This window comes from Mus musculus, chromosome 9 (genome assembly GCF_000001635.26).
Source record: "Mus musculus strain C57BL/6J chromosome 9, GRCm38.p6 C57BL/6J".
NCBI classification, from domain to species: Eukaryota; Metazoa; Chordata; class Mammalia; order Rodentia; family Muridae; genus Mus; species Mus musculus.
The window spans coordinates 67,280,681-67,305,286 of record NC_000075.6 but is presented as its reverse complement, the minus strand read 5'-3'; the positions used below and the strand labels follow the sequence as shown (position 1 = coordinate 67,305,286).

The following is a 24,606-nucleotide window of genomic DNA, read 5'->3' as shown; positions in this document are numbered from 1 at the left end:
GCCAGCAGCTGTGCAAGCTGCTCCCATCCACATCCGTATCCCACAGAAGAGCGCCTCAAAGGCTTTCTTTTACGAACAAGGAGGCTTTGTTCCCTGATGCCTGCAGCAAACTCCTGATGGTATGTCAAGCTGGCATAAGCCTGTCTGTCACCATGTCTTCATTGGTGAGAGGGGTGAGCTTACTATGGGTAGTTTGCCCTAAGGAGCACCTGAGCTTGCCAGCTGCCAATACACTGCGGACCATTGTCTCCCACAGCTCCTGGAGGAGCCTGGAGTCTGAGGTGTGACTTTGCCCTTCCTTTTCTAGGCTGCGTATCTGGTTGGCATCTCTGATCCGAACAGCCAGGCAGGTCACCAAGGCCTGGTGGACCCCATCCAGTTTGCCAGGGCTAACCAGGCGATCCAGATGGCATGTCAGAACTTGGTGGACCCTGGCAGCAGCCCATCACAGGTAACCAGGAAAGGATGTGGGGCATGTGATCTCTTAGGCTTCTCTTGGTGGGCGATGGGAAATGGGAAAATGACCAGAGAATCCGGTGTTCTCAGGGCTTGCAAACCCAGATGCCTGCAACTGTGCAGATAACAGCTGTCCTCATTTCATGAAATGCCCTGACCAAAGCAACTTGGGGGAGAATGGGTTCTTTATCTTATAGTTCCAGGTTTCAGTCCATTGTTGGGGGGAAATCAAGGCAGGAGCTTCAAGGGGCTACTTACATCATACCCACACTCAAGAGCAAAGAGAGAACATGCATGCCTCTGGGCAGCTTGCTTCCTCTGCTCTTATCCAGTTCAGCACACAGAAAACGGTGCCTCCTACTTTTAGGCATCAATTAAGGTCATCAAGACAGTCCCCCACTGGCATGCCCGTTGAGACTTCCCTTCCCCAGGTGGTTCTAGGCTATGTCAGGTTGACAAATGAACTAGCCATCACAATGACTAGGAAAGTATTGCAAATGTGGTAAAGGCAGGAAGATACTTACATATAGGTTCTGAGAGGCAACAGAGTGAAACAATGTAGCAGAATTCATGAGGAATCTCTTGGCTATTAATTGACAGTTTGTTCTGTGCTCAGCACTAAGTCAGCATAAGTAAGGCCTGACCTTTGCCCTTTGCCCCTTTGGTTCTTACTCCTTTGGGAGTTTGATTGGGATGTGTTGGTAAGATAGAGTATTGTTCTAGGTTGCTGTTGCTGTGATAAATGCTCTAAACAAAAACAACCTGGGGGAAGAAAGGGTTTATTTCATCTTCCATCTCCAGGTTACAATCCACAGAGAGGGAATGTCAGGGCTAGAACCCAGGGCTAGTAGACACCATGGAGGAATGCAGCTTACTGGCTCGTTCATGGTCTTAGTCTCAACTTGCTTTCTTATATAGCTCAGGCCCACCTGCTTAGGGACATGCTGCCCACAGGTTGGCTGGGCCCTCACACACCGATTATCAATCAAGATAGCCTCTCAACATGGCCGCAGGCCTAAATCTGGTTGAGGAAATTCTTCAGTTGAGGTTCCCTTTTCCCAGATGATTTGTGTCAAGTTAACAATTAAAAACTATCCAGGACAGGGATATAAAAAGGACAAATGTGACAAGTTTTCTCAGGTCACTTCAGAGATGATGGCACCCAGTCAGTCAAGCCTCAGAGTTGAGGTCAGAATCCACAACACAGAAAGGAGCCCGAGAGACAGTTGAGGAGCAGATGGTGTGTATCACGTAGCTTGGTGCCTCTGGTGTCATGGGGACCTAGTTACACAGGAAAGCAGTACATACTAAAAAGAAAGAAAAGTGCCTACTGTGGGGGTACCAGAGGTAGCCTTCAGAGTGGAATGCCCACTATGAACTTAAGCCACCGTTCTCACAGCAGTACAAAGATCTAAGAAAATGGTAACAGGGCTACTTGGGCCTGCCACAGCCCAAAATGTATACTCAGTTGCACTTGAGCCTGTCTAACCTCCACCAAGGGAAGTCTGTGGCTTCAAGAGAGTACCTGAGTTGAGAATGGGCAGTTGATAGATGTACACTGACTGCTAGTCACCAACTACAGCTCCCCCTGGGGGGAGGAGGGAGTGGTGTATCTAACCACTTTTTGTACCCATGCAAACCTGTTCCAAGGAGTTGACCACTAGCAAAATGAAGCTATTAATCACTAGTAAAATAGCTAGTCCAAATAGCAATGACCTGTGAGTGTCTATGCATGCTGAATTTCAAAGACTTGGCATGAACCTAAACTTACAATGTCATATTGCTGTTTATAAATTGATTATGATAAACTATTTTGGATATACTGAGTTAAATAAACTATATTACGTAAGTTAATTTCTCTTGTTTCTCTACTCATTTTAATGTGCCTACTGGGAAACTTTAAATCGGATGTTTTAGGCCTTGTCCTGGGGCTGGGCTTTGGACTCTGGGGGTTCCAAGGACTAGCTGACTATATACCCTTTGAGAGTGGGGCCCAGTACCTCCTTCCCCTTTCTATTTTCATTCTCTCTTGCTTCATGTTTCTTGCTCTTTCCTTCCTCAGGGTGACTTTAGGCACAGCATAGCTAAACAAACAAGACTGCCCAGATTCTGGACATGTGGGCTGCAGAGAAAGGCAGGTTCCTCTGCACTAGCATGTGCCATCTCCCCACCTAACCCAGCTCCGTGCTTTGTAGGTTCTGTCGGCTGCCACTATTGTTGCCAAGCACACATCAGCCTTATGCAATGCCTGCCGCATCGCCTCATCCAAGACGGCCAACCCTGTTGCCAAGCGGCACTTTGTCCAGTCAGCCAAGGAGGTTGCCAACAGCACCGCCAACCTGGTCAAGACCATCAAGGTAGATGACTGGATTGCAGGCTTTGTTGGTCCTTGTACAGAGCCGGGAGAGTAATGTGACTAAAGCTCTATCTCCTAAGATGTATGAGTGGTAAGGGGTAGCCCTTAAGTCATAGGTGAGGAGGGGTTGCTTCCACTTACTTATCAGGAAATGTTCACCAGGAAAGCCCAGCTATACCTCTACTAACCTCCATGGTGGTAAGCAGGGAGTCACTCTCGATTCTGCAGCTAGGAGTTTAGGGCCTGAAATTGGGATAGGGAGGTTAAGGGTCCTTTCCTATTGCTATGTGTGGGTATAGCCTATGTGTACTTGGTATGGTTTTGAGAGGTCTGGTCGGGGCTTGTGCCACTGTTGCTGGAGACTTAGAGCCAAGAGAGAATATGGAGAAAGGAAATGGGAAGTTATAAAACAACTTCATTTTTAAAAATCACTTTGGAGCTGGAGAGATGGCCCAGTGGGTAAAGTGCTCACCATGCAAACATGAAGACCTGAGTTCAAATCTCCACAACCCTTATGAAAAGCCTGACACATTAGTGCACATCTGTATTCCCAGCATGGGTAGATGAGGTGTGTGTGTGTGGCAGGAGAGGCAGGCTCCCTTGAGTTAAGAAAACTGAGTTGGCCAGACAGTGGTCTTTGTAGGTGGTAGCTCTAAGCAACCTAGGGCTGTGCACAGATCAGGCAGCTGATCTTGTGGGAAAACAGCCAAAACCTGGAGAGCAAACCACAGGCCCACACCCATGTGTCATCTGGGTCCCCACCCCAGCCTTCAAAGGATCATTGTTTAGGGAGGGCAGGATACCAGTTCTCTGTAAACCTTGCTGTACTGAAAAGAAAGGGATTGTTTTCGATTTTGTGTGGTGCTAGGGATCAAACCAGTGGCTTTCTGTATACCGAAGTAAGTAAAATGAGGACTTGAAATGAGGAAAGGACCACTCCAGGTGTGGCTGAGGAAAAAGGTTTTAGTGTAGATATGAGGGGAATACAGCCAGAGACATCTGGAAGAGTCCAGACTGAATTGAGCCAGAAGAGGAGAGAAGGCAGGCTGACCAAGAGAGGCGCTGAGGACCAAGAGAACCAAGAGACAGTGTGGTCGAATTGGCAGGGATGTATGAGAGAGAAAAGCTTGGGGGAGGAAAAGCAAGCCCCTGCAGCCAGAGAGGTTCATGTAGGGGGCGTGGTGAGAAGAGCTGAGAGGTGCCACAGGTACTGAGTGGCCTGGAGGCCTGCGTGTGCCTTGGTATGCTAGTGGGCACCACCGTTAGTCATTTGTCCCAGGTTTCTTTGGGACCTGACACTAGGTACTTGCTTTTCCACTGAGCAACTCCCCGAGCCTCAGTAAAAGGGATTCCAACCTTAATGCAACTTGACTTTTCTCTTTTTTTTTTTCTGCAAAAATCTCTGAAGAGCCCCCACCCAGAAGTCAGTCAGAGTGAGCCTTGCAGAGGCCAAAGGAAAGAGCATCCATCCGGCCTGTGGCAGCTGGAAGCTGGCTGGTGAGAGCAAGGCCGGTTAGCCCAGTCAGCAGTTCCTTAGCTGTTTCAACAGAGAGTCATTTTAAAAACCAACAAAAGGCCTCTGTGCTTGAAGGATACAAGAAACTAGATGGAAAATGAATAAACAAATTAAATCCAGTGTCGTCCTGCTCTAGGATCCTCGTGGCTCCCTTGCCATCACAGTGTGTGAGATTAGCAAATAAGAAGCTTATGTTTTTAAGTGTACATTTCATGCTTTGTGGATGGTACTCGGTTTCATGCTCACAGCTATGCTGTGTTTATCATGGCCATTTTGCTGATGGGAAACTGAGACACAAAGTGTAAGTAACTGCTTAGGTAAACCAGCCAATAAATGATAGATGAGAATTCAAGCCCAAGTCCCAGAGCCCCTGTTCTCAGTCCCAGCATGCTGTTGGGCTCCTTGGAACAGAGGGCATGAGCTCATCCCTCCTGCCTGGGGAAAAAGCCCTGGCTGTGTTTACAGAGCCCGAGTGTAAAAGTCTGGGAGTTGAGGGTGGAAAGGACAATGTAGTTAAAAGCTGTGACGTCATTGTCACTTACTGCATAATTAACTTTTCTCAGTTAAAAATCAGTCACTTTCTGATCATTATAAAGCAGTGCAGGGGAGGGAAGACCTTAAAAACTCCTGCAGCCTCTGTCTCCTACAGCCCCTCTCTCTCTCCTGCAGCCACTCTCTCCTGCACTCTCTCTCCTGCAATCCCTCTCTCTCCTGTACTGTCTCCTGTAGCCTCTCTCTATCCTGAAGCCTCTCTCTCCTGCTCCTTTTGCTTCTCTCTCCTGCTGCCTCCTCTCTTTTAAATTCTGCTCTGTCTGTTAAGATCTTAAGATCGAATCTTCTTTCACATTCTCCTCACAGTGTCAGTCCCTCTGCAAATCCCTGCAGCAAATGAGCTCATGTGATGGTTTCCAAAAGATAGGCCTGTGAAAAGCATCAGAGGAGAGCTGGGTGAGCCTGTCTCCCATGAGCATCTCTGCAAACCAGCATCAATATGAGGGGAACAGAAGTGAGCCTATTGCCTCAGCTTGTCAAAAGGTGCCCAGAGTTTTCAGTCTGCACTGTGTGGCAGGGTTTGTCGGTCCAGTCCATACTTGAATACCGCCTTCACTCACTAATAATAAGAAAATGGCACAGGTTGCATCCTTGGTGCCCCCTGCTCTGTACTGAGTGGATCTCCCCTTAAAGGAATGGTTAGGTATCAGGTGGGTCCTTGATCTTCTGAAGAGTTCAGTACCACAGCTGCTTCCTTCAACGTCCTGTGCTCCTTAGTGTGTTTGCTTTGCACCATGAGTCTGTGCCCAGACATCAGCCCAGCTGCCGCATCCTTCTAGTCCTGAAGAAGGGAGAAGACAGGATGGCACTGGGACCTTAGCTCTCTCCTGATGGCATTCTCTAAACTTCCCAAGCATAGCCCAGCAAGAATGCATTTCAGCCTCTCCTACCAGGGAGGGCTTTCAGTGAGTTACAAGGACTCTGCCCCTGGTCCACACAACACCCTCTGCCTGTTTTCTCTCTCCATTATGCTCATTACCTAGCCTTGAATCAGATGTGTGGAATGGAATGTTATTTTAAATGTGCAGCCACTCAGGTTTGAGTGCCAAGTGGAAATTATGCAACCCCTGCTTTTGTTTTGCTGAGAAGTTGAAGTTTAGCCTTGTCGGTCACCGCAGAGCGAGTGCTTGGATTTTTGCAATTAGGCACTTCCAGTGAATGCCGCAGACACCCGATCGAGCTCCCTCTGAGTGACTTTGACTTGGCTGTAAGTGTGTTTTCTTGGTCATCCTTATGTTTGGACTGGTAAAGTAGAGTTCTTCAAACTGGGGTGGGGAACATTCTGAGACATCTTAGGCCTTGGGGCCTTTGATGGCGTCTAGGATTTGTAAGAAAGAAGAGAGCTGGAGTCTCAGGTGATGGTTTGACATGACAGCAAGTAGTAGGGTGACCTGGGTAAATTGTGTCCGTTTTTCCAGGTGCTCATGTTATTGGGAAAATGAAGCTGGTATGCAGTGCCCTTTAACCCCTTAAGTCCTGGATGTTTTCCCCACATGCCTGTGAGATTAGAGGGGTGTCAGGCTTGGAGGTCTGGAATGCTCTTGTCCCCATGGGTGTGGCTTTAACCCTTCTGTGGCTAAAGAGACATTCTATATGAAAGAGGCACGAGGAAGCACTTTCAGCTGCTCAGCATTTCACTGTGGGGCTGACCTGAGTGTCCATTTTACTTGGGTTGCCTCAGTCATATCCAGTGGAGGCAAACTTCAGAAGTGAAATAATAGCTTTCCAGGTCATCCCTTCTCATGCCAAGTGCATCCTTATGAGCAAATATCTTCTCCTGTTTGAAAACCAAAGCCGGTGGGGAATACAGGCTTTTGTTGTAGCTCATGTTGTTCAGTGCCCTGCCCTATGAATAGCAACGGGCTCTATTGAGATGTGCTGTTTATGATCCGTGCCAGGCAGACAGAGCTGGTCCATGTCTTGAGCCTTGAGATGTATGTCAGGGACACAGGAGTCATCTTTTTGGTTTGTGTAAGTTCAAATGAGGGTTGGTCACCTAGGCAGATGTTTTCCATCCTGGCAGATATAGAAGGATGTAAGAAAGGAGCATGTGTGAGTTTGGAAAAATGGCAGAAAGAAAGGAAGCCATGTCATTTTAGCACCCGGGCAATGTGACTTGTGGAGTTGGGGCCCAAGTTCCTCAGACTCCAGAGTTCACTACGGCCAGCCCCTGCTTGACTCATTTTCTTGTGCTGAGGCCATCTTTATCAGGCTCTTGTCAGGGGACACCCACCATACCTCCCGCTGGTGTCCCCAGCTTGCACTGAGGCTTGCTTGGTAGCACCCAACCTTGAGGAGGCTATGATGTTAACAGCACAGTGAGGTCAGCACTCTGAGGCAGTCCTTTTCTGGGTTGCCAGGGACAGCAGTGTAAATTCAACATCTATAAGTCCCAGAGGCAGTTAGAGGTGGGGCCGTGCATGTGAGCAAGAAGTAGCCAGGCAAGGTTAGGGTCTCCAGTGGGCCTAGAAAAAAGGCTGAGTCCAAGTGGTTAGAGCAGGGTCATAGTTGGTTGGGTGAGGGAAGGGTGGTAGCCAAAGCAAGCCAGGCACCGTAATTACTGAGGATGGTAAGTGAGTAGGCTCATGGGAATGATTCTGAAAATATTAGCATTGTGGCTATGTAATTATTATACCAAGCTACCAAGACCTGGCTGGAATGTCATTATTCAGAAGTTGTTATTCAGAAGTGCCCTTCAGACCTGTTTTGCCTGCCTCCTCTTGCCTTCCTGAGGAGCAGACCACTCCCACCTCAGACCCAGCTGGTCCGATAATGCCAGTGCCTCTGGGTGGTTCATTCACTAATTGTCTAAGTAGGTTTTTATATATGGCTCATAAGGATTACATTAAAAGTTTAATTGGTCATTTAACAAGGACATTTGCATTCTTCGGCAAGCATAGCTGCTTCTGCCTTGTCTCCCTCTGCTAGAAGGCAGTGCGCCTGCCATGCTTCATGGGCTGTGTTGTTCTTGAAAGGCAGGGTCAGTGTCCAAGAGCCTTGCTTGACGTGTATCCCAGGCCACATCCTAAATTCACCAAGCTAGCCTTTAATCAGCCACATGACTGATCACTGCGTACTCTTGTGTTGTCTGCCACTAATTAAAGATGAAGCATAAAATGTATGGAGGAAATCTACATCATGTAGAGAGCCCATGAATTATCTCCAGCTAAACATATTAACCACACCCCTCCAGACTGTTACCCAGCTTCTAACACCTCAGTTAGTGTAACTTCTTTTTGTACTTCGTGAGTGAAATTGTGCAATAAGTACCCTTTTATGTGTGACCTCCTTAACTAGATAGACCAGTGTGTGTGTGTGTGTGTGTGTGTGTGTGTGTGTGTGTTATGTGAACTGATCTGATCTGAATGGCCCAGTTGGTTGGGTAGGTCTAGCCTATTCGTTGCCATTGGATTCCACTGGATTCATTCTAAGATGCTGGTGGTTCAGGAAAACCATTGGATGGGAACTTAGATAAGTTGGAAGTGAGAGATTGGAGATTGAGCTCAGGAGTGGATTCTAGTTTTAATTCCAAGAAACAAAAAAAAAAAAGGGAAGGGAGCAAGGAGGGAAGGGAGGAAGGCAAGCTGGTCAGAAATGCCACACTATTTAAAGATCTTTGTCATTTGGACGGAAATGGACTTACTCCATTTGGAAATAGAACATCCCATCTCAGAAGTGGAAGAGAAAGTGACCTGGCAGCCGGTCATGACAGCATGGCTGGAGGGAGTGAGGGACGAGTCAGCTGACAGCAGGACAGCTGTCCTGTGAGCTGTACATCTGGATTATTCCTTAGGGATTATTCCTGGGCCTCTCTGGGTGGCAGCAGGGATCTCTCCAGTTGCTTCTTACTTGTTGATGAGCAGTATTCCCAAGGAACTACCTTCCCTTGCTGGGAGGCGATTGCTGTGTCTTAGAAGTGATGTGCCTTGCTCAGTGGGATGGATCTCCATTTCTTTCCCATCAGGCCCTGGATGGGGATTTCTCTGAAGACAATCGCAATAAGTGTCGAATTGCTACCACGCCCTTGATCGAGGCGGTGGAGAACCTAACAGCGTTTGCATCAAACCCCGAGTTTGCCAGCATTCCTGCACAGATCAGCTCTGAGGTAGGGAGCCTGCAGCAAGTAAAACTCAAACATCATTGGCTAATTCTGTATGAAATAGAGTGAGCATGGGTAGTTAAAACTCCAAAAGACCTTTTGTCAGTATGCACAGAATTTTGCATTATTAAGTACTATGTTATGTACACATAACTCTGTTACTGTGGATGGTACTTGGTGCACAGTTAACTATGTTCGGTGAATACCTATCTTAAAGAAATAATAGCTTGATATTGAGAATAATCTTTGTGCCTGGGACTGGGGCTAATTCTTTTGTGAAGTCTGTCAAACTCAAAGATTATATTTAAGAGAAACTATATTTATTATTTAAGGAGCAAGCCTAGGCCCCTGCTTCCCCTGGGCCCTTTTTGCTAGCTAGCTTCCCTCCCGTAGGATAGATAGAAGTACCAGCTTAAAGAATAAGTCTTTCTAGGGCCCAGTTTACCCATCTCTGTGTACTCAGCCTTCACTTCTCTGTTGGTTCATCTTAGGGCTCCCAGGCGCAGGAACCAATCTTGGTCTCAGCCAAGACCATGCTGGAGAGCTCATCGTACCTCATCCGCACCGCGCGCTCTCTGGCCATCAACCCCAAAGATCCGCCCACCTGGTCCGTGTTGGCTGGACACTCCCACACTGTGTCTGACTCCATTAAGAGTCTCATCACGTCTATCAGGTCAGTTTCTTATCTAAAGGGAGCTAGCAGCCTGCATCTGAATAGAGTAGGAGGGGACTATGTCCATTGATCATTATTGTGACAGCTAATTTCGGTCATTTACTTGACACAAAGTGGAGTCACCTGGGAAGAGAGCAGTTCAACTGAGGAATTGTCTCCATCCTATTGGCTTGTGGGTATGACTGTGGGGTGATTTCTTTATTGATGATTGATGTGAGAGAGTCCAGCCCATGCAGTTGTGCCATCCCTGAGCAGATGGGTCTGGGCTATAGAAGAAAGGTAGCTGAGCAAGCCAGTAAGCACCATTAGGTCATGGTTTCTGCTTCAGTTCCTACCTCCAAGTTCCTGTATTGAGCTTCTACTCTGGCTTCCCTTAATGATAGACTGTGACCTGTAAGATAAAGTCAATTCTTTCCTTCCCAGGTTGCCTTTGTGTTTATTGAAGTAACAGTAACGAAAACTAAGAACCTATGTCTTATCCCTTTGAGACCCATGACAGTACTGGTCACAATAACAGCATATCTAAGCACTTATTATAAACTAGATTTTATTCTAAATATTTTACCTACATTACCTTTTAAAGTAGGTATTGTCATGGTTTCCATCTTCCTTCTATGAAGTTTCAGGCAGGAGAACTTAGGTCATGTTCTCTTGGTCAACCAAAGGCTCCAGTCCCAGCCCTTCTAACCACCACACTGAATCATCAGCTTTTAGCCTGAGAGCACTACTTTTCAGAGTTTTTTAGCCTGATAATAAGATGAAAGGAATTTTCTGCAGCTCATACTAACTCCAGGTATCCTGACCTTCTTGGTAATACCCAGAGGCTGAGAAAATGACACTTTTCAAGTTGGCCAAAATGAATATCCTACAACATGGTGTGTTCATTTCCTAAGTTACAGGGTTTTGCTTCTTAATTGCTTCTGAAGTTCAAAGCCATAATTAAACTTTTCCTTAATGTGTTACAAAGAAAACCCATCTGAATACTTTAGCTCTTCCTGTAGCCCATGAGCTTATAACTAGTATACACTAGTATCGTGTCAGCACTATAATTGGTGCTGTGCTTTTATTTTCATTGGCTGGAGAGATGGCTCAATGGAGATGCTTGCTGCAGAAGCCGGAGGGACTGAGTTTGAATACCTAGCTCCATATAAAAAGCCAGGGATAGGTGTGTGCTCGTGTCCTAGAATTGTGGGAGACAAATCCAGGAGGATTGTTGGGGCGTGCTGGTTGCCACAGTAGCTCCAGGTTCTGATAGAGACCCTGTCTTAAGGAACCAACAGAGACACTGGTAAAGTAGGACTTGACTTCCTCTTATGGTCTCCATGTACTGTATGCATTTGTATTCAAATAGACATGCACGCACACACATATACTTTTTTTTTAACTTTGAAATGAAAGCAAGCACCCAAGTGCAAATTGTTTCCTTTGCAATTGCCTATTATTAGCCTGAGAGGAAAGGCAGAGATTCCACTCTTCCTGCTAGAAATAGAGCTATGTCAGGTACAAGTGTTAATTAAGAAATGCATGGCCCTGGGCCCATTTTGCTGAGCAAGCCTCAGAGATGCACTGCTCAATGAAGGTGATTGTGTAGAAAGCGGACAGAGGTTCCTGGCTCACTTCTTGTCCCACCGTACAGGAGCATGGTGTGACAAAAAAAGCCTCATGGGCTTTTGTTTGATTTGTTCTGTCCCTTTTAGGGACAAAGCCCCAGGGCAGAGGGAATGTGACTACTCCATTGATGGCATCAACCGGTGCATCAGGGACATCGAGCAGGCCTCCCTGGCCGCGGTCAGCCAGAGCCTGGCCACGAGGGATGACATCTCTGTGGAGGTAGGCTGGGGCTCTGTTGGAAACTCCAGGGGAAATGGAACTAAATGTCTAAGGCTGGAGAGTGATAATGGACAGCTGTCCCTGTGGAACAGATAGGGAGGTCGTAGGGTTGGCAGGGGGTGTGTAGGACAAGTGCTGAGACGAGGCAGATGGTGTGGAGAAGACCTCACCTGCTATAGAGGAGGGTTCACATGCAGCTGAAGTTCGCAGGAAAATGGTCAGTGTTGGGTAGTTCTGTCCTAAGATGGACTGCTGGGTTCAGTTGTACACAGAGGAGGCCTGGGCAGGCAGAACTCAAGTGCTTCTCTGGCCACATTTTCTCTTTGCATTTTTTAAACAAGTTTAGCATTAAATGCTAATGCATTTGATTCATCTAGAGGGAAAGACTTGTGCCCTGAGTTATTCTCTATCTTGTATATGTGTGTTGGGGGGCTTAGCATCTTATCATTTGGGTTCACTGTATATTTAAATTTTTTAATTTTATTTTTAATAACGGTTTTTAAACTCTTTAACCTTTCTTTTAGTCTATGACCCACCAGAGGTAGTGGAAAAGAAAGGTTATTAGGATATGGGGCAAGTAGACCTATTTAAAAATTGTTTTTTCAGTAAATCTCATCTACGTTGTCAAAAAATCAATAGTTTAGTCTACAGAATTTAGCAGTGACAGCTCGATCTACTTGTAAACACTTTATAAATATACCAACAGTCTAGTTTAATAGTGTCAAGATAACAAATACAAGTCAGCAGCATTGACATGGCCTAACAAAAACAGCCAGGCCTCAGCCAAATCAGCACGAGTCAGTAAAAACAACCAAGACCACTCACTAGCGATGTCAAGAGAAGTTCTCAGCCGTGTCTCTCTCAGCAAAGATCAACAAGGACACAAAACCAAGAAGTGTTATAAAGCTAACTAAATAAACAAGCCCCTCTTCACTGTCTGTTGAGTCTTATTTATACTCCCTAAACATCACGTATCCTCGGTGGGTCTTGTCTCACTAGGTGTCATAGCACATGAGTTGAAACTCAACATGAGTCTATAGTAGCTGACATCATTTTTGCCAGTCTGCCCCAGTCCACAAAAGCAGCAAAAAGCCATCATCAAAAGGTTTTTTTGGTACATTTTTCTCTCTAGAGTCGAAATAAACAAAGCTCATCAACATAATATAAGGCAGAGCTCTATCTGTGTGTCATTAGCGAGCAATCCCTTATCACATGTCTTTACATGTTTACTTTAACAGAGCCTCTTTTCACTGAGGTGTCTGCTTCAGTGAAACATCCTTTCATGTAGGTCCGCTTTAAGAAAACACCCTTTTTACCTGTCTACCCCAACAAAACACCATCCGATACAACTGACTTGTCACGAGAACCATAAGTTTTTACTTCAAGCTACTTTATCTTTTCTCTGTGTGTGTTCTATACACATGTGCCCCTGTGTGGGTGTGCACCCCATGTGCTCCTCCATCTTTTTTTTTTTTTTAATTTGCGTCTGGGTTGCTCCCTGAACGTGGAGCTCATCCTTAGCCAGGGTGGCTGGCCAGTGAGTCCTTAGAACCCATCTGTCTCCATCCCTGCCCCACTTCCTGCACTGGGATTGTAGGTGCTTAAGTCCTCATGCTTGAATAGCGGACATTTTCCCCCTTGAGCATCTCCCCGGCCTCACTTAATCTGTTCTTGCTCTTGAGCTGCTTGCTACCCATCAAAATTTGCAATCCATACTTCTCTCTAGGAGGACAGTGCTCAACAGTCAGGCATTTAGTTTGCATGAGTGATATGTTTACTGCATAGAATTTAGGCATAATGAGCTCTGTCACCATTCTTCAAACCATGGACCTAGAACTAAACATTGCTCGTTTTTATTAATAGAGCTATCTGTTCTACTTTAGCTTCACACACACACACACACACACACACACACACACACACACGCGCGCGCGCACAGACCTCCCCCCCACACACACACACACAGACACAGACACATGCACAGGTACACACACAATTCCAGGAAATAAGAAGCAGGACTGAGCAATAGAAAGCTAGCATGACTATTTTAAGCCTGTTCTTAAGTCGAACATACACACAGTAAGCACACATGAAGTGTGTGTGTGTGTGTTGACGACTTCTCAGCAGACCACACCCTTATGTAGCCCCCAGTTCAAGCAGCCAAGATGAAGCCAGGTTTGGTAGCTTCCCACACCTTTAATCTTAGCGCCAGAGGCAGGGGCAGTTTGATCTCTGTGAATTTGAGGATAGCTAGGACTACTTAGTGAGACACTGCCTGCCACCCCAAAAAGGCCTGTGGCCACCACCACAGAAGTGTCCCCCTCTTACCATCACTTCAAAACTGCATCCTCTGCCTTAGCTCCCCCAATAGAAAAAATGTACTCCTTTTATACCCAAGGTCCATCATTATACAATATTGAATTTAGCAAAGCATCTATCAAAAAACGCCAAAGGGATTCTCTGTCATTCTTTTTTTTGTTTTGTTTTGGTTTTTGGGTTTTTTGTTGTTGTTGTTGTTGTTGATTTTTGTTTTTTTGTTTTTTGTTTTTTCAAGACAGGGTTTCTTTGTATAGCCCAGGCTGTCCTGGAACTCACTTTGTAGACCAGGCTGGCCTCGAACTCAGAAATCTGCCTGCCTCTGCCTCCCGAGTACTGGGATTAAAGTTGTGCGCCACCATGCCCTGCACTCTCTGTCATTCTTACCCATAATCACACTGACTGTGTGAGGACAATAAATAATTAGCTAAGTAAGGCCTTTGGACTTAGCAAGCCTTTCTTTGCCTGCCCCTTATCTCTGGCTCTTTTGTTATTGTTGTTGTTTTGAAGCTTATCTGTTAAGCTTTTTCTCTCCCAGAGTGAAATCTGCTTGAGGCCCTCATGTGCCAGTGCATGGTGGCTCTGTAGCAGACTGATAAATGCAGAAAGGATATTGTGACTCTTCAGATGACAGGTCAGGGCATACATCTTTATGATGTCCATTCTTTGATCCGTTAACCTGAACCTATCCAGTACACTTCCTAAGATGATTTTGAGAAAGGGAGGAGATTTCCTGCTTCCAGTTCCTCTCCAGCCTCAAGTTCCCCATTCCCCACCTGCCCCCTCCCAACATAGTCTGGCTTTCTTTCCCTGTCTCTTAACAGCCTAAACTCATTTATTTGGAGCAGAGAGTTTAAACCATCTCAGACCTGATAAAAAAAAAATCCCTCAAGAGTGTCATTTCCAATATGTGCCTGCAAGTCACCAAGAACAATGAGCAAAGCCTGGCTAAGCTCTGCATGTAGCCCATCTGGTTCCTTCATGGTGCGCCAACAGTGAAGCCTTCAGAGATCTGATCTCATCTTCACATCACCCTTTGCCCCTCCTCTTTAAGTTCTGAGAACACCAAGACCAGGATGTTCCCTTAGTTCCCAACTAGCTGCCTCCATTCGGACCATGTTGTCTCTTCTTGGAAAGTAGAGTTAGTCCTCAGTCCTCATAATCAGGGTATATAACCAACCTTGAAGATCCCGCCAGCAGCAGTTGTTGGGGCTGCTAAGAATGAAGCCAGTGAGAAACACACCTCTCATGCCTGCTTCATCTGAGGAAGGATAGAGAATCTCACCCTGGGGAGCATCCAGGCATTCTGATATCATACAGGTCCTGTTGGCCTTCATAAAGGGCTTTTCAGAATGACATAGCAGTGTAAGGGCCTGTTGTCAAATGATGCCTCTCCCTCTTTCAGGCCCTACAGGAGCAGCTGACCTCAGTGGTCCAAGAAATCGGACATCTTATTGATCCCATTGCCACAGCTGCCCGAGGAGAAGCTGCCCAACTTGGACATAAGGTACTGTGCAAGCAGGCGATCCTGCTGAGAGAGAGATGGTGCATGTGTGTAGGGAGGTGGAGAGTTATCACTATTCCCAAAGCCTGCGCTCAGTGTTCTCCCGTGCTGTGATTCAGTACCCCTCACGGTGCCATGAGCCTAGCACTATCACAAATCCCTCTTCAACCTAGAACATGGTCTATGACGAAATCTGTGTAAAGGACTCAAGGCTAGGCTTATCCTTCAGATGCTGCTCACATCTCTAAGGATGCTGGGTACTGGTTTAGTTAGGATGTTTCACTTTTCCCACCACTTAACAACTCTTGACTTGTTACATCTGCATTAGGGAACTTAATTACAAACCAGATAAACCTAGAGAACAGGTAGGACTCTAATGCATTAAACATTTTGGCTATACGTTTCCACTCCCGAGAGACCCATCAGGTCCTGTATTAGTTTCTTTTCTAATGCTATGATAAAAACCTGACCAAAAGCAACTTAGGAGAGTAAGGTTTATTTTGGCTGACAGTTCCAAAAGGATAAGAGTCTGCCATGACAGCAAAGGTCTGATGACAGCAGGAGCAGGAGGCCAGCCTTGCAATTGAGGAGCAGAGAGAACACAAGAGTGGGGCCAGTCCATGAGACCCCAAAGCCAGCCCCAGTGACTCCCTTCCTCTATCTAGCAAGACCCTATCTTCTAAAAGCTTCATAACCTTACAGAGAGCCACCGACTGGGGATCGAGTGTTCAAACACAGGAGTCGATGAGAGCCATTTCTCATTCTAACCATCACCACAGTGCCCTGTTGCCTTTGGTGATGAAGCCACTGTCATTCCTGGGGAAGGGATAAGTCCTGTGCCTGTGAACAGGGCTGCCTTTGCTTGCTCAGGCTGGGACCTCCACATCTGGACAAAGAAGACATCAGAGAGCAGGCGCTGCTTTCAGGCTGCCCACCTGGCCTTCAAGGGGCTCCTTTAAGATACACACACAGGGCTTTGGGGAAGTATCAGGTAAAGCTCTTGTTTTGCAAGCAGGAGAACCCAAGTTCGGATCCTTAGCACCTGTATAACTAGAGGCAGCGGTACACACCTATAACCCCAGCACAAAGGAGGCGGGAACAGGACTATCTCTGGAACTCACAGGCTATCTCATAGAAGTTCCTCTGTCCCTGGTTAGCTGTCTTCATTTGGACCATGTTGTCTCTCCTTCTGATAAAGTAGAGCTAGCTAGTCCTCATCCCAGTAATCAGGCTATAACCGACCATGAAGACATGCAGTCAAATCTGCAAGCTCTAAGCTCAGTGAGAGACCACAAATTCAGATTAAAGATCTGTGTAGATGGCTCAATAAGGGTGCTTACTGTACAAACATGAAGACCTGAGATTGAATCTCCAGCACCCACGTAGAAAGCCGAACATTGCTGTATGTGCCTGCAATCCTAGTGTTAGATGGGGAGAGACAAGTGAATCCTGGGAGTTTGCCTAGCCAAAATGGTGGTCTGCAGATTCAATGAAAGACCCTGTCTCAAGGGAATAAGGCAGAGACTGATCCGGGAAGGTGCTAACCATCTTCTGACTGCCACATCTGGACATGGCCATATGGACCTAACCATACATGTGCACACATATCCCCCCCCCACACACACACAAAATAAGGTGGAGAACAATTAAGGAAAACACCAGATATCAGTCTCCGGCCCCCACATGCACCCGCACGTATGTATACAGACACATGCAGATGCACAGAGAAGCACAAGAGGCCAGCAGCAGCGGTACTCGGATGTCTCTGTAGGATAACCTAATGAGAATAATAGAGCTGAATTCTCACCACTGGCCGCTGGTCCTGTCTCACCTTTAGCACTAACGATTATTTTTGTTCTTTTTTTTTGGGGGGGGGGGGACTCTGCTACTCACTACTGGGCTGGTCCTCATAACCTCCCAACCCTTGCTTTGTGTGTGACCCAGTGCCTGCTTGTATGAAGTGGCCTCTTCTCCTTTATCCCCACAACATTATCTGTTTATGTGATGGAATGAAGCCTTAAGGGAGCCACAGGCTAAAGATTTACATAAAATGCCCTCAGCAGGAAGCTTAGCGATTAGTCATGGTGCACAAAAATAAGGAATTAGAATAGCCAGTAGTGCTGGCTTGTTTTATCAACATGGGAATGAATGGAGCCAAACTGTGAAAATATGGTCCTCTCACTGTTAAATAGGGGGTGACGCTCTATCACCCCCCCCCACATCACACACACCCTCCCCAGATATGTTATAAAGCAAGAAACAGACAGTGAGTGATGGACTTCTCAAGTGTGACTACAGCAGAACTAAAATAAACACTAAAGCAAGAGGATGTCATTGAGAAGAGAGAGGGAGCCAAGAGCCAGACTGTGACGGGAGCCCGGCCCCAGCCTCAGCTCCACCTTGTTGCAGCGTAACATCAGCCTTACAACCCACAACTGTGCCTCAGTTTCTCTCCATCTGGGTCTGCTTCTTAAAACTGGAACTGAAATTAACTGAGGAATTGGATGAGAAACATTTACCAAAGAACTAAAAACACAGGAGATGGGCCTGATAAATATTTGTGACATTTGACCCTGGGACACCGAAGTGTGTGTGTGTGTGTTCATGAGCGTGTGCATTGCGCATACATGTGTACTATATACAGAATGTATTTGGCATGGTCTGCTATCTGCTGGAAGGAAGTCATTCTATCCTGGGGCAGTAGGTAGTTGTCTTAATTAGTTTGATTTTGCTTGGTTGGTTGGTTGTGGAGTTTGGCTTGGTTTGGTCTGCACTCTGGCGATCATAGTATCCAGGACCCCTCACACACTAGACAAGTAATTTACCACTGAGCTACATTCTGAGCCCCTTGACAAGCTTTTTTTTCTTCAGGTTGAGTCAAACACAGAAGTTTGACAGCGCTGAAATCATTTTGCTTTTATTCCATTCTCAAGGCTTGGCCCAGTGCTTGCTGAGGACGCCAGTCAGGCTGTCTACTGAAAAGCCCTGCAGATTCTCTTCATCTGTCCCCACCTCATTATCCTCCTCTCTTCCCTCCTCCTTCCCTTTTGAATCTGAGGGATGTCTCTTATTCTTAACAATTCTAACTTATAAAACTGACAATTTATAAAACTTGTCTACCTCTAAATTCCAGGATGGGTTTCTTACCGTATATGGAAAGGAGATAGAGAATTCCCCCAGGAAGAAAAGCCAAGCAGTAGATTGTTAACTAGCGAGTATTTAAAAAGTTGTAGCCAAACACGCCTTTTCCAATGAGTCATGTCATCCTTGCTCCGAATCCCCTTTACACCAAGGCCCCGCCCCCCAAAGGAGACCCGAACTTACATGACATATTTGGGATTTTTCTTTCTTGAAAGGTGACACAGCTGGCGAGCTACTTTGAGCCCTTGATCTTAGCTGCAGTTGGTGTCGCCTCCAAGATGCTGGACCATCAACAACAGATGACAGTGCTGGACCAGACCAAGACTCTTGCAGAGTCTGCCCTGCAGATGCTGTATGCAGCCAAGGAAGGTGGAGGTAACCCCAAGGTATGCTTTAAGCCATGGGGGGGGGGGGGGATGGCGTGGGAGTCCAGGTCCCTCCTGTGTCGTCGTCTTCCTCAAAAAACACCTCCAAGTTGATTTCCCAATCTAAAAGAGAAATAATCTGGTGGTTTTCCAAACAGATATAGGTAAGGGTTATTCACAAGTTCTCCTTCTTTGATAGGGTGTGTGGGCAAGCACTCATAGGGCAGAAGAGTACATGGTATGTTGATGGTAGGAATGAAGCTGATATACTTACTGGGTGCCTGTTAGGTGTTGACATCTAACTTGCTTGAAGGAATGCTATTTGCTTTCAGTGAATGTGATTTCTCTTCTCCTTAAGGGATGGTGATGTAGTTTACTCACTCACATGCTAGGCAAACATTCTTACCACGAGCCACCTCCCCAGCCCAAAAGATGCTAATGTAATATAACAGCTTTCACACACACACACACACACACACACACACACACACCCCTGTCAGTTTGTAAGGAGGACATTTCTTCAGTGAGTTGCTTTTAAGAGCCAGACATGGCAGCAGTCTGTCATGGATGACTGACCTTGTACTGCATTTTGCTTAGAACGTAAGAGGTAACAGGACCTGAGGAGATGGCTTAAAAGGTAAGAGTGCTTACTCTTCTAGCCGAGGGCTTGGCTTTCATTCCAAGTACCGTATATGGAACAAGTAGTTCACAGTGCCTATTATACAGTGCCCTCTTCTGGTCTCCACATACATGGTGCACATGCATACACTCAGGCACACACATATACAGATAAATAAGCAACAACTTAGCAGCAGCATGGACATAATATAGAATTAAAAAAGAATGTGGAGCCTTCTGAAAATTGTCAGCAGTCTGGTGGGTCTGGAATATGCAGATGAGCACAGTTTGACAAGAAGTTGGACAAAGATATACTGATGCATCTCATCTTCTTTGCTAAGGAGTATGGTGTTTACATAAGGCATGGGAGCTGGTGGTGGCCTTAAACAGGGAAAATGGCACCACCCATTCTAGTTTCTTTGTTACTCTAACCCAAAGCAACTTAGAGGAGTAAAGAGCTTATTGTCTTACACTGCCAAAGTCCATCATGGAGGGAAATCAAGACAAAACTCAAGGCAGGAACGTGGAAGTAGCAGGAACCTTGGAGGAATGCTGCTTGCCTGCCGAGTTATTTCTGGTCTAATGCTCGGCCAGCTTTTTTATATACCCAGAACCACCACAGATAGTGTGAACCAAAACGGACTGGGCCCTCAAATTAAGAAAATCCCTCACAGACATATCCACAGGCAAACCTGATAAAGGCAATCAATCCCTGGGCTGAGATCTTGAAGTGGGTCTAGCCTGTGTCAAGTTGACAGTTAATACTAAGACAGATCCATATTTTATGTGTATTTGTGCCTTTGTATATGTGCACATGCCTAATGGAGGTATTTTATAGATCCTATGGAGCTGGAGTTACATGCAGTTGTGAGCCCCCCTGACATGGGTTCTGGGAACCAAATGCCAGCACTCTGCAGAAGCAGCAAGCCCTTTTAACCACTGAGCCCTTCCTCCAGCCCCCTTTTAATCTATATTTTTTAAATATCCAACTATAAACAGTGACTTTGACTTATGGCAGGACTCAGGACAGAGACACTTGGCCCTTTCTATATCCCATCTTTCATATATCTAGCAATTATTAAAATAATTAAGAGCCAGCATCAACCCTCAGATGTTCAGAGTCTTTTGGAAATAATAACTCTGGCTACCAAATCAGTGGGCAGGACCAAAAGCACAGTGGACACAGCTCTGACTGTGGTGGTCAGCAGTGGGAGTCCAGAGCTTGGGCCGACCCCTCTGCAGCACCCCTCAGACTGGAGCAGGCTTGACTCTGGGGCTTTCTTACTGCCACGTGTTGTCAACTTCCACATGAAACCTTCAGTGCCAATAGAATATCAAGTAGGAGTTCTGGACTTTGAAGATGCTGGTGTACCTGCTTAGACTGAGCTCAAAACTCCCTAAGGACCCTCATGGCTGAGCACATTTATAGTCAGTACTGACGCTCCATAGTGACATTCCCCATATGGAAGTAGTGGCTAGAACTGGTTTCCATCAGTAAGACTAGTTCTTAGATCAAATGGTGTGATGGGACTGATAACAAGACCTCTGCCCCATCCCAACGTTCAATCTGTGTTTTGTCTGAAGACTGTAACAGGCTTGCTCCAAAGGACATTTTGGTCATTAAGTTTGCTGCTGATACTGTCTCCTTAACCCTCATTTTTTCCCTTTCCTCCCCTCCCCTCCTCTTTTAGAAACAGAATGTAGCCCATACTGACCTGAAACTGGCTATGTAGCCCAGGGAGGGTCTCAAATTTTGATCCTCCTCCCGAAGCCTCCTGAGGGCTGAGATAACAGGCTTCACCTATCAAGATTGCTTCTTTAGACCCTTGGCTAAGAGGCCACATAATGAATCAACTCGGATGTTATCATTTGGGGGAATGTTTATTAAGCTCTGTTTGCTGTTGACTTGGCGTTGCTATCTCATTTGTAGAAGAAACAAAGTTACAGCGTTGTTAAGTGGGGTGGCTGGATGGCTCCGCTGATGGTTAATCGCCATCAAGCCTATTGATCTGAGTTCGATTCCCAGGACCCACATGGACAAAAGAGTAATCCAGTTCCCTCAGTTATTTTCTGACCTACACACTTGTGCTAGGACACGCAGTGTTCCACATACGTGCACGCACATGCACACATACATGCACATACTAACTGCATGTTAAATTTCATTTTAAATAAATAGGTAATAAAATACAATGAAATGTTCTTAACTAGTTAGCAATAGTTCTGGTTTGGTTAAACAAACACTCAGGGTCAAATGTAAAAGTAGTCAAATCCCCAGACCACCTCTTGCTAGCTAGCAAGTTCATCCATTTCTTTGTGTCCTCTACTAAGCAGTGAGGTTAAATCTGAATGCAAATAACGTTTAACAACAGGAATATGGGATGTAGCTCAGTTGGTAGAGCGCTAGCCAAGCATCCACCATGCCCTGGATTCTATTCCAGCACTGTATAAGCCGGGACTGGTAACGTGCACCTCTAATCCCAGCTCTTGGGAGGAGGCTCAGAAGTCTAAGGTTTCCAGCTACATGGGAAGTTTGAGGCCAGCATGGGCTGATACCCTTGTGCGTATCAGGCAGGTGATCAATAAATCAAGACAGTACAGAGGCACATGTTCATGACCTCCCTCACAGCCCTTTTAGCTCCTGAAGCATCATCTCTCCCCACCTCTTCTATAGAATTCCCTTCAAGTTTGCTTTATGCAACACTCCAGCCAAGCCACATCCTCATTCCCTCCAGAGAGCTCTAATTATCAGTTGCCTGCCCCAGCCCCTAAAGCCTGAGACCCACTCCTGTCTTCTCCCGCTTTCCAAGCTGCTCTGATGTCTTTGCCTGCTGTCCTGGGCTTTGTAGTAGAAGTCCCATCTGGAAGGAAAAGGCTCCTTGGAAGCTGTCTTCAGACATGTGTCCGAAAAAGAACAGATGTGATTTTTCCCGTGTGTGAGGAGCAATAATAAGGGAGTCGCTCCAGACCCTAAAATAATGACCTCATTATTGCCCTGCTCGCTTTCCCTCCCAGAGGGCTGCTGGTTGTTAAAGTGTGTTGTCGTTGAGATCCTGCTATGTCTTTGGATGGCTAAGGCTGTTGTGCTTAGCCAGACCACAGTGTATGGACAAGGGCCAGGCTGTTCAATGAAAATGAAGCCTGACCCTGAGCTTCAGAGGACAAGAGGAGGCATGGTGAGGAAGGCACACCTAGGGATGTTAGCGAGGAGGTGACCTCTGAGCTGACACTCTAGAAACCTGTACTGCTCAAAAGTGAAGAGCACTGGCTGAGGAGATCGCTCAGTCAAGAAAGTGCTTGCCACCAAACAATAAAGGCCTCAGGTCCCTGCATCCACATACAAAACGGTGCCCCACAGTACACACAGGGAAGGAGACCTTAGGCTCACTGGCCAGCTCCAGGTTCGGTGAGAGACCCTTCCTCAACAAATGAGGTGGAAAGTGATTGGGGCGGGGACCTAAGATAAGCATCTGTCTCCACACATGTACACATGCAGCTACATACACATGCATTCACACACATGTGAGCAGGGACACACGCACCCAAAGGGGGGGGGGGTATAAAAATAAGCAAGCCTAGAGGATTCGTCAGCTTTTCTCCAGTCCGACAGTCAGATAGTTTATGTCTGTGCTATCCAAGAGCAAAGATGTTTACTGAGGGGTTCAAAGATCATTCTGTAATTTACTGATGCCTTCCCTGAATTACGTCCTCATTCCCAGAGTTGTTAAGATCAGACCCTGGATCTCTTCCCTTCTGTGGCATCCTCGGTGCCTGTCCCCAAGTTGCTGTATGCCCATGAGCTCAGTTTGTCCACCCACCCTCAGTGGGCCAATTAAAGAGACAAGGAAGAGTGAGTGGCGGGGGATAATTCATTCATTGCAGCCACATTGCGAAGAAGAACAAATAAAGGAGTCCTGTAGCCCCCAAGTCCATTTTTAAAGTTTAGGTTTACATGGGTTAGGGGGAGTATGTATAACTAGGTCATCTGCGTCATGATGTGGTCCCAACCATCATCTGGGCTCTGGCCTCTCATGCACGTGGTCTGACTCATTAGTTGTCAAACTGTGTGAACCCTCTTTTTAGAAGACAGTTTCCCTCTCTGGCTGGCACCAAGACTCGGCCTTCTCTTTCTCCCAGCATGAAATCCCTGAGGAGATTGCAGTTTCTCCGGGAGCGTTGTTTTAATGGTCTATCAGCCAGGAGCACACGCATCTCTCTTCGGAATTGCCCCACTCCTGTTAAGAGTTTGTACTCCTAAGACCCTTGAAGATGAAAGCAAGCCTCTGACTGGCAGCTGTTCACCTCTCTCTTAAAACATGTGTTTCACTTTAATGTGGTCCTGTAGAATTGTGTCAGTAGTGTTCTCATCGTAGCTACGACACAGAAGAAAATCACCCCTTCTGTTTGAGCTTGTGTAATGGGAGTCTGTGGTTTTAGAAGCTTTCTCTAGGGAGTTCTGTGTGGGAATGCCACCTTTAAGACTTGTAACAGAATAAAGCAGTTTGCACAGAATGTTTTACTCTGTGCTATAAAGTTGGCTATGAGCCTAGATTAGGAGCTTACTGACTTCTGTCCCGAAGGCAGAATTCTGTCTGTCTACACAGCATTAATCCCAAAGATGGGAGGGGAAAGACCACTGACCCAAATCATCATGGCCGAAACAATGCAATCAAAGCTTTTTTGTCCGTGTACATGGGCTGCCTCTCCCTAAGATGGGTTCAAGAGGTCAGCATTGGATATGAGGAAGACAAGGCAGGCAAAATAGGCAGTTACAGGAGCAGAGCACCATAACAAGGTAGTCCTTACTGAAACAAAGACAAGATGGTCATAACAATAGGTATTCATAACCAGGTATTATAGCAACAAGTATTCATAACCAGGTAGTCATAGACAGTCAGATAATAAAAGTAGGGTTGCAAGATGGTTATAAACAACTGTTTGAAACAAAGACATGATTGCCATTCCTGAACAGGACATACACAACCATTTGTAGTTAAGGTTGGGGGCGGGGGTATAGCCCAATCTTTGAGAAACATATTTAGTCATAAACAAAAGTGAACTTAGGAACAGAACACCAATGGCTTATGCTCTAAGATCAAGAATGAGACCTCATAAAGTTGAAAAGCTTCTGTAAGGCAAAGGACGCTGTCAATAGGACACTGTCATTAGGACAAAACAGC

General features: G+C 46.2%; 1 protein-coding gene across 9 annotated transcripts in view; it reads left to right on the top strand.

Annotated features, from left to right (window-relative positions):
• The window catches only part of Tln2 (talin 2), a 416,961-nt gene that overhangs the window by 328,759 nt on the left and 63,596 nt on the right, over positions 1-24,606 (top strand). For all 9 annotated transcript variants that reach the window (NM_001081242.2, XM_011242813.3, XM_011242812.3 and 6 more), the window contains 7 exons: positions 308-451; positions 2,652-2,813; positions 8,845-8,985; positions 9,471-9,652; positions 11,350-11,482; positions 15,204-15,305; positions 18,659-18,829. In NM_001081242.2, the coding sequence (NP_001074711.2) occupies positions 308-451; positions 2,652-2,813; positions 8,845-8,985; positions 9,471-9,652; positions 11,350-11,482; positions 15,204-15,305; positions 18,659-18,829 (1,035 nt within the window). The remainder of the gene's footprint in view (positions 1-307; positions 452-2,651; positions 2,814-8,844; positions 8,986-9,470; positions 9,653-11,349; positions 11,483-15,203; positions 15,306-18,658; positions 18,830-24,606) is intronic.